The sequence below is a fragment of the Mizuhopecten yessoensis genome, unplaced genomic scaffold (assembly GCF_002113885.1).
Source record: "Mizuhopecten yessoensis strain PY_sf001 unplaced genomic scaffold, ASM211388v2 scaffold10775, whole genome shotgun sequence".
NCBI lineage: Eukaryota > Metazoa > Mollusca > Bivalvia > Pectinida > Pectinidae > Mizuhopecten > Mizuhopecten yessoensis.
This window is the reverse complement of record NW_018408715.1, coordinates 57,509-68,260: the sequence shown is the minus strand read 5'-3', so window position 1 is coordinate 68,260 and position 10,752 is coordinate 57,509. Positions and strand designations below refer to the sequence as shown.

At 35.7% G+C, this 10,752-nt stretch overlaps 1 protein-coding gene across 3 annotated transcripts in view; it reads left to right on the top strand.

The window, feature by feature from the left end:
- Positions 1 to 10,752, top strand: part of LOC110462378 — a 57,883-nt gene that overhangs the window by 16,537 nt on the left and 30,594 nt on the right. For 2 of the 3 annotated variants that reach the window (XM_021516314.1, XM_021516316.1), the window contains exon 2: positions 2,058 to 2,279. The exons of the other annotated variant lie outside the window; for it this stretch is intronic. In XM_021516314.1, coding sequence (XP_021371989.1) covers positions 2,058 to 2,279 — 222 coding nt within the window. The remainder of the gene's footprint in view (positions 1 to 2,057; positions 2,280 to 10,752) is intronic. 3 annotated transcript variants of the gene reach the window in all.

Below are 10,752 nucleotides of genomic sequence, written 5' to 3'. Positions count from 1 at the left end.
AGGGGTCAAATGTCATAAAATCTTCAAACGACTTCTTCTCAATAACCAAAAGGCCCAGGGTACTGATATTGGGCCTGTAGCATGCTGGGATGAAGGGCTACCAAGTTTGTTTAAATGAATGACGTTAACCCACTTTCAAGGTCACTGGGGTCAGATGTCTTTAAATCTTCAAACGACTTCTTCTAAATAACCGAAAGGCCCAGGGTACTGATATTGGGCCTGTAGCATGCTGGGATGATGGGCTACCAAGTTTGTTCAAATGAATGACCTTGACCCACTTTCAAGGTGACAGGGGTCAAATATGTTAAAATCTTCAAACGACTTCTTCTCAATAACCAAAAGGCCCAGGGTACTGATATTGGGCCTGTAGCAAGCTGGGATGAAGGGCTACCAACTTTGTTCAAATGAATGACCTTGACCAGTTTTCAAGGTGACAGGGGTCAAATGTCTTAAAATCTTAAAACAACTTCTTCTCAATAACCAAAAGGCCCAGGGTACTGATATTGGGCCTGTAGGATGCTGGGATGAAAGGCTACCAAGTTTGTTCAAATGAATGACCTGGACCCACTTTCAAGGTCACAGGGGTCAAATGTCGTAAAATCTTCAAACCACTTCTTCTCAATAACCAGAAGGCCCAGGGTACTGAAATTTGGCCTGTAGCATGCTGGGATGAAGGACTACTAAGTTTGTTCAAATGAATGACCTTGACCCACTTTCAACCTTATGTCCTTGTTCGACATTCAAGGTCACAGGCGTCATATGTTTAAATCTTTTAATAGGTTCTTATGAATCAAACACTGATATTCTGCCTGTAGCTGTATTTTAGTCCACTTGTAAGATTACAAGTGTGAGATTAATACCAGGTGAGCGATTCAGGCCCATTGGGCCTCTTGTTTTGTTGATGTATACAAATCAGGAGCGGTAATCCCGACGAACTACTAATCAAATTGGTGTGGCCTAACTATTGAATTTGTATTTTATTCTGTTAAGTACATATCAATATGGTTGTTAAAAGGGTGATCCGCTGTGTAACATGCCCGTGCAATCTGTTTAGGTAGCATACACGTGTAAATGCAGGGATTAATCTAGCTTTTGAGGAACACTACCTTTTTTTTCAAACGGGGAAAATATTTCTGTGTTAATGATCATTTTTTGTAGTAGGGGAATTATTTTTTAATGTTAATGGACAATATTTGCTTGGGGAAAACTACCTATATTCGGTAGTAAAATTAGCCTAGATTAATACCTGAAATGCTTCCCGTATCAACAGGTAAATCAGCGACATATTATACACATCATTGGGTACACATACCTGTCAACCTCTGAAAGTCCCATATCTGGTCATGACCAGATATTGACTGCACAATATCTGGTCATAATGCGTAATAACATTTTCGGCATCCTAAACAACCATGAATGTTCGCGAATCGGCCTATTTGCTACCTTAATTGATATTTTGTAGTATTAGTAATGTGGGTTTAACTTCATGAGAGGCCCAAATATCCCTTTGCTAGTCAATATAACATGTATTGTTATCCTGTGACAGCAGTAACTAATCTTTTTGATGCATATAAATATCAAAAACATAACATGAGATGGTCATTTCACTACAGATCTGGTCATATGATCTAATATCTGGTCATGAGCTAAAATGAGCTGAAATATCTGGTGTGACCAGACGAAATCTGGTCAGTTGACAGGTATGGGTACATAGGACTATACACGTATGCTGAGATTTGACAGACACTATTAAAGTATTTGACCACGCCCCCGATTTGATTGATGTACTGAGATCTCAGTACACCTCGTTCTGACATTACGAGCAGAATAATAGAGTGANGCCCCTTTTTTGGGGGGGGGGGGGGGGGGGGGGGGAAGTCTGGTTGAACGAGACTTAACACGATCGGCGGATCCTTGTTTGCTAAAAGAAAAAAGTGCCTTTAGAAACTTTTGCTAAAAGGATTTTCAGCCTAGAGTGAGCACAGCTTAGCCAATAGCCCTAATTACTAAGTCATCTACTTTTCCAGTACTTTTATTTTTTTTATATTTTCTCACAGGTAAAGAAGCACATGATGTTTGTTTATCAAAAGTTTGCAAAACCAGAGATGGAAACTTGCCTGCGTCATCATCAGAAACGGATATCGCCTACTCTTTAGCAGTTCACTTATTTGCGCCACTGACTGTTGGTGCGTGTATCCTAGACAACCACTCCAGGGCTTGGCCAAAAAGCTGCCCTGGTGGTTGCAATGGAACAGTACAAAAGGGACCTACTGGCATTGGTAAGCATACAATTATGTCCCCCAACTAACTTCAACGTTTGGGGATAATGTGTTTGCCCATTATAGATTTCCGTTTTTGCAAACGGAAATCACTATTGCTTTTGTTGACATTATTACCGTATTGGTTCTAATAATTGCCCGGATGGACTGGGCGATTATTAGAATTCATTAAAAAACAGAAGTAGGTGTGGGCGATTATTGGAATCAATCCAGTACAAATTTTCAAATGGATGTGCATGACTATCCAAGCATCAATTATCGTACATATTGTATGTACTTAATGTAACCATTCTAAGCATTGAACACCCATTAAAAAATACTGTACAGTATACATGTATTATATATGTTTCCAAGCTTTAGATGTACGAGGTGGCCACGGGGAGATTTATGAAATACATGACCGAAAGAGCTTTCGCGCTGTACTGTACATGTACTGGGTCTCTATTTCAAGACGTGACATTTCTTGAATTTGACCAAGATTTACATGGCGGATGTCGTCGATAAAGCATAAGACCTTTCTAAAGCACCTGGTCTAACTATACGAGTACTTCTTTAATGGTATCCATGTAAATATTATTATAGTTCTTATTAATTTTACCATAGTTTTATCGACTTACGATTATGTTGTCACTTCTGTATTATATTTTTACTCAATAACCTAATACAACAGGTAAAATGATATTGGAGGAGTGGCAAAGTAGCACCCAATAAAATGATAATAGTTATCATGTCTCCAACATTTTTAATGTTTTTTTGGGCTAAATCTTGTGCAACAAGATTGGCAGCCCATGCATTGCAAACGCCTCGCAAGCAACACTACACTCTATCTCTATATAATATATATATACAATCTCCCGGATGAACATGACGCCACCTATTGATTGTAGTGCAAAATGTCCGCCAAAATTTCAAAATGCTGTTTTGTGTTTATAAAAACAGTATAAAATCAACCTCTACGAAGAGTTATCCACTCTCAGTGTTATAAAATGTTCCACTGTCATAAACCATATGTATTGTTTACATAAGGATGCATTAATAAAAGACTAGTTGGCACTTCAAAAACATTCTTCGAAGCCAGAGAACATACTGTCAACTTTTAGGGAGTCGATTCCCGATGCATTCTGGGTAATTTGGCGATCGTCGATGCATTCTGGGTAATTTAACCCCAGTTTACTGGGCCCCTGTGAGACGCCATTTGGGACTCCCTTAGAATATGTCATTATACTTATCGTATCAAACCATGGCGAGTAAAGTTTTGATATTTTGCACACTTGAATACGAGATTTCAACCTTTTAAATGATATATAATTTAGTTTTCAACTCGCAATATAATTTTTGCTTTTGATGATTGAATACTGGGATTTCCCCATCGCTTCACAGCAGTCTGAAGGCATTCATGTATACATCGATATTTTTAGCTCAGTGGAAGCACAAATATTACGTCACCGGAAAGGGGGGAATCCTAATGTCAGGAATTATTTATAATTTCACTGAAAAAAATGTTGACGTCATACAGAAAACCAAAAATACGATTCAGACTTACTACATTTATATGTGAAATAAAAATAAACGACAAATTTATGTTAACGTGCGATTTAGATCGAGAAAATGAATATAGCAATGTAAGTTCTATAAATACACTTCCGGGAAAGTCATGCGACTTCATGACCGTCTGGTATCTCGTCGGTACAAAATGGCGATGGTAGAACACGGCGATTTCTTCGCTGAATTCTTTGCTTATAACGACAGCGATGAGGAGTTTAAAGGCTTCGATCCCATTGTGTCCGACAACGACATTATTACAGAACGGACCGATCAGGGAGATGGAAGGCTTAGTAGACGTCTCTGCTCAGATGCCGACATTTAAGGGGGAAATTAAAATCTTCTCATGGATATGAGAGGAGATTGCCACGAATATTTACGGAGACCAACCGCTATGCCCAACAACTTGGGAGCTAGTACAGCTACATCCAAAGACCCGATTCAGGAAATGGATGGCAACTGCGACAACAGAGGTACGTCTGTTTTTAGCTAAGGCGTTAGCCGCCAGCTATTGGTATTACTTTAGTTAATGAGCTCAGATATTCATAAATGTCGATTTCACACAGACGGCCTCTAGCGGTAGTCACTGGTACTAAATTGAATCGTATACCGGACCTACTGTCTTTATTATGCGTAACTTTGGACTTAAATGCACTTGAATGCCTTGTAAATATCATTACTTTTCTTTATAGAACATATGATCTTATCACAACGTCGTATTCTTATTGAAAATGCACCCTGTTTATCTCAATCGGGAACTGCTACTTGAATGTAGGTCATGCATGCTACACGCAACTTCCGGTAAAAATACTTCAGTTAATGAGCTCAGATATTCATAAACGAGACATAACGTCACCTTCTAGTAATACTAAACAAACTGCAAATAAAATCCATTACCACGGACTCAAGTTCACTCAAACGTCATTGGATATAATCTTATTCTTAGTTAGAACTAAGTATCCTTCTAAAACTTCGTATTTACTCTTGGAACTGTCGCTGGATTAACCCTTTACACGGAAATATTGTCCTGTGATTGGCTAAAATTGGTGACATTTACGTCCCTGTTTACAATTATATATTGCGTGGTCAGAGCTATGAAGCGGTCCTGTTCCAACTAACTGAGGATAATCAAAAGTGCTAATCAGTAATAATATATCTGATTCACGCTTCATATGATTATAATGTTATCAAAATATTGCATATTCGTTCATCGTTAAAATAACAAATCCTTACTAAAAACTCTAAAAAAAGAAACGACGGCCATGTTAGATCACGCGTGATGTTATCCGTTTCCTTATATGGCCTTCACGGCCAAATATAGTATTACTACTGATGCGGTCATGTTTACTACAATTTCCATATTTGGTCATGACACCCATATTTAGACGTCTGACCTATATCGGAAAGATTGAGGAAGTTTCCAACATGGCAGTCAATTAGGATTTCGCTTGCACTTGTTACGTAAACTTGATAATTTAACGAAATATAAGGCGGAGTATAACTTACAATTATGTAGGAGATCAACATAAAAAGTTCATATTACAAACCTATTAATGGATACGGATCCTGTCAATTAATTCTAAAATCGCCTCCGTGTGATTCACACCAGGCTTGCCTAACTAAAATGGGATCAACCGGCCGGGGCAGATGAGACCGGGAATCATGTTAGAACTAGCCACTGTCCTTCTCTAGTTCCATATTGGTATTCTAACCTGAAGGCTTTTTTTACCTTCGCAGTATTATCATTTTGTTCTATTTTCATCATAAGATATGCTATTGCATTTTTATATCGCCTTCTCGCTAATTACAGCTCAGCCAGAAACGAAAATATGCTCCGATAGGCCTACATTTTATATGTCTGTTGGTGTGATTTGTGTTTTTCGTTTATTGAAGTATTACCATATAACAGGACTCTTTTATTTCAATATACACAAAAACAACAACACCTTCGGAATGATTTCAGACATATACTGCGGGAAAACACGAGTGATCTCCCTTACATTTAGACATGCGCACATTTTACTTTCGTTTTGTGTAGGCCTAGACATCATTCGCAACGCGAAGCGGAAAAGACGAAAATGCAGGCGAGTGTTGACTTAATGTTAGGCATGTTGTTTAAGCAGCATTGACAATGAACAATATACATACACTTCTGCAACGTTTACCTACTACTGATTCATAAATAAGGCTATGTATCCCGATTTCGGTGACTTGTGGCCAAGCATGCGGCCGAAGCCGCAGAGAATGGCGCATGTTGTCAGCGGCGATGACAAAAAGGAAGGTGCTTCTACGGTATGTATAGCAGTTATTATGCAAAAACAAACATAATAAACGGACGTTTTACTCTAGTGAATTACAGCGTCACGAGGAACGTCTTTCTCCAGACGTGTTGCAAAATTTTCGAACTGCTTAGTTGCAAACTGATTTCACTTAAGCGTTGTTTGTGAGGATATTTGGCCTTACATTTCTTCTCATTCAGTTAAAAAAAAACATGTTATAAACATTGTATTATTAGATTCATTGTGATGTTGGCTTTCATTGAAGTTTCAATTGTTATACTACTTGATGTTTTGGAAACTTAAACAAGTATAGTAGTTCTAAATATTATGAAATGACAGAAACATTAGGCCAAACAAATTACTTGTGTTTCTACTATCAGAAAAAAATAGGGTAGGTATGTATTAGCTAGGCATTTTATTGTTAATTTGAAAAATATCTTTACTGCGCTAATATAGAGCAGGAGTTCTGACTTTAACAGTGCATATAAAAACTTAAGGGTATTGTAGAACACAAATCTGAGATAAGTCTGGTTAACCACACTGGTGTCGAACACACCAATAAGTATAGTGTGTATAATATATCATAGTTTATACACATCATATTACTATTAGTGTGTCCAGTATCTGTGGGGTTAGCATAAACTCAATATTTGTTTTAAACTTTTAATTGGCCTTATATAATGATCATTTATAGGTCAGACAGGGTTTGGTTTCCAATTCGGAAACTAGACCTGTTAAAACAGTTATCATTTGTAATTTAGAGATTAAATATTTCTAAGCAGAAAAAAATGAACTATAAATATTTTTCAACCTTTTCTGAGTTGTACAATTTTAGAGTATCTTCTGTCTGAAATCTGAACATAACTTGTTTTATGATAAATGTGTAAAACAATTCCTCATACTGGGGTAAAGTTTTTCTATATATAGTCCCAAAAACTACAGATAAAATCCTTGAGCACGTACAAGATACAAAAATATATATTTTACGTCCATTTTGCAAAACATACAACATAAGCTACAAAGACAAAACATGAGTATAATAACAGAGACCAAAATATTACAACATGGAAAAATAAAATAAAAACATGTATGTACATGTAGTATACTGTAAGCTCAGAAAAAGAGTTTATCACTTGGAAAGCACTTAATAGGCACATTGAACACGGTAAGCACATCAGCACATGGTAATTTAAGCACATTTAGAACATTTGCATACAGCACATAAAAAACAAAACCATAACATGGAAAGCTTATTAGCACATAGTAGGCACATTTGCACATTGTAAGCAAAATAAAGGAGTGCAATGGACATCTCCATGTTTCCTGGTTAATTTCTTCTTTATGGAAACAACCAGGGGAGAGTGATGTTCTGCTTCATCTTTTGTATTAATGAAAACCGTGAATATCTAAGTGCGTGTGTTTAAACTAATTTTGTTTTGTTTTTACTGGTACCTTTTTATGTACACATGTTTTACCACCTAAGGAATTAGATGTCTTAAGCCCCCATATGATGTGCTGTTATAAGTTGAATTTAATGTACATTTTGTTTATATTTAGTTCTGCTACCAAAGAGATTGACTTATTGAAATGTTTTTGAAACATTTTAATGAACTCCTCAGCTTTAATGCCTTATTTCTCACTATACAAGCTCATATTGCTATGCCTCCTATTTGTTTGAATATCATCTCTAAACATTATTGCTGGTGCAGAAATTATATGGTAACTATGTTCTATTTTAGGGGGGGAAAGCAATCAATATTACAACAGACAGGGATGGTTATTGATGGGAGAAAGGAGGATGAGAAATAGGAACTGTACCAACTCTCTCATACCTTTGAGGACTTCATGAACTTTTTCAAAAGGCTGCAAGAACTATACCAACAGTGACATGACATTTTGAAATCTGTCAGTTACTTTATAGAGGAGGAACCTCTGACTAAATCATTTTCTCTCAGACACATGAAAGCCGAGTCCACAGATCCTTCCATCAGCGAATAGTTCAAATGTAGTTCAAATGCTTTCCTCGCAAACTTTTCCTTAATGGAGAAGTCAGTGATCTTTACTTGGAACAGATTGAATCTGTGAATATTGATGCTGAAAGCCTGATGAATGTGATTGAACAGCCCCTACTTGATGCTGAAACCCTGATGAATGTGATTGAACACCCACTACTGACTAAGGGCACAAATGTTGGAAACAACGTTTGTTTTGATCAATATAACACTATGGGTGGTGGGAGCAAATTGGAAAAAAAATTAAAAGTATGTTTTTAAAGATAGAAATACTGGTCATGGCTTCCTTTTAGTTTTTGTCCAATGAATTAAAAGTCAACGCAAATGTTAAGTAGTAAAAGAAATGTAAGATCCCTGGTATACATTGTACTTTTAACAATGCTTATGATCAATATCAATAAAATAAAATAAAAGTTATAATATGTAACTTGATATTTGTTAACTTCGCTCGATTTTACTGTGTCCAACATTTGATATTAAATCTTGTGTGATATATGAGAGGGATAGCACACAAGATTGTATCAATGTCAATGAAAGCAATTATTTCTTAAGTTTTCAACCATATTTCTTGAAACTTCATTTCTAAATTTCATACATCAATTGTTCAAGACAGTTTTAAGGTCAATTTCATTCAGTCAAGGTGAAGGCTACAGCTTCACAACCTGTTCATGTACATGTGACAGAGAAATTGTCAGTGCATTCCTAACTAAGTATTCAAACCAAATTTTATAAACCTTGATCCATCATTCTCAACATTAAATCATGCACTACCTGTTTGCATATACACAAGCAACCTCAACTTTCAATAAGTCCTGTTGTCAACATTTGTTGCACAATGCTATCAGTTCTGAAACCAACAATCATGACAACTGTAATAACATAGTATGTGTTCTAGCTGGTACATTTGCAGTACTCTTTTGAAATGTATTTGAAATTAATATGTGCATCTTATTTCAAATGCTAGCCTATGAAGATGATAAAGCTGAACATATGCTATAAAGTTGTTGTTTTCTTTGTGAAGAATTTATGCAATGGAAATAGAGGGAAAATAATGTAACTCTCCTAATCTTGTGTGTGTGTGTGAGTATGTATGTTTATATTTTGTTTATCTTATTCAATATTGAAACATACAACAATGTATCATATTGAATTAGAGTGCTTTTTATATTATTTGTTCATGGGAACACAGATTCAAAATAGTTCCATTTTTCATAAGAAGAGACCTTTTCACTGCAGTGAATATGTAAAACACTTTATTTAAAAGTTTTTCAAAATTATTGAGAGACTTGTAAATTTATGGGTAGCAGTAATCCACTTGCTTATCCACAATTTAGTTTCGGCAAGTAAACATCCTTATAAATATTGTTCTGTAACAATATACACTGACTGATGCAAAATTGAAACTTGAACAAAATTCACACGTATTAAAAAGCATGCCAACCCTGGTCGATGTGCACACTTTACAAGATAACTTGCTTGAATATATATTGATCAATATACAAACTTAGACGATAAGTTCAAAGTTGAGTGAAATCCATGCCTAATTAATTAGCATACTGTACTCTGATTGGTCAATGGTTTTATGCCAAGTAACTTTGTTAGATAAGGCAAGGGTTGATATCTTATTCAACAACAAAGGCAAAGTTCAAAGATGTTCACAATCTGTGCATAATCTATTCAATGGTTTAAAATAATCAGGTATTGGTCAAAGGGGTAAATGCCAGTTTCAGTTTTTAATGTTCTATGAAATACATTGTATGGACAAAGGGAAGCAATTCCAAATTCCTATGCAAATTAATTATCCAAAGGTTTAAAATGATATATTCTAGAGGAAACTTGGTACCACTCTTCTGACAAACCTATAAAGATATACTGTACACACAAGAAGAATAACTTCACAGTGGTACACTTTTACATAAAACTTTGATTCATAACAAATTAACAGTAAATCCTTCTGTACAATATGATGGGAACTTCGTCTTTATTTTGTTCTCCATTCCAAAAATAATATATATATCTTTTGCCTTAGCTTTCAGTACTTTCAGTACTTTGATTACATGATCATAATACATTGTCACGGGACTTGTCTACTTTCAGTATCCTATATAAAAATTCTAAATTTTGTACTTCACTTACGTTATTGAAAATCGCTATATCTATTGGTTATTACAAACAACTTTTGGTTGAACAGTTTTCGTTTTTGAAAGTATTTCACAACCTTTGAAGCCTTTGAAAAATCGAGACATCGGAAGTCAAGAAAATGTAAAAAAAAACATAAAATAAATAATGACATACAGTAAACAGTAGGATGATTTATATGCAACAATATTTATGATATGTTCACATTTATTTTTCTTTCTTTTTTCATTGATGAAAATACCTATAATTACAAGTATTAAATTTTTTATCAAGATATAGTACTAGTAATTAAAGACAAGGAATTTTCTAAAATTAATAGTTTCAACTTTGGTGCAGTTAATTTATTAAAAAAAACTCAACGTTACGGTTTTGCATTTACAGTACACTTCAGGTGATTTGGTACTGAAACCCCGCGCGGGCGACAGTCGTCGCGCGGGCGATAGTCGTCGCGCAGGTGAAAGGGACTAAAGCCACTCGGCGATTTCACCTGGGCGAAGTCGC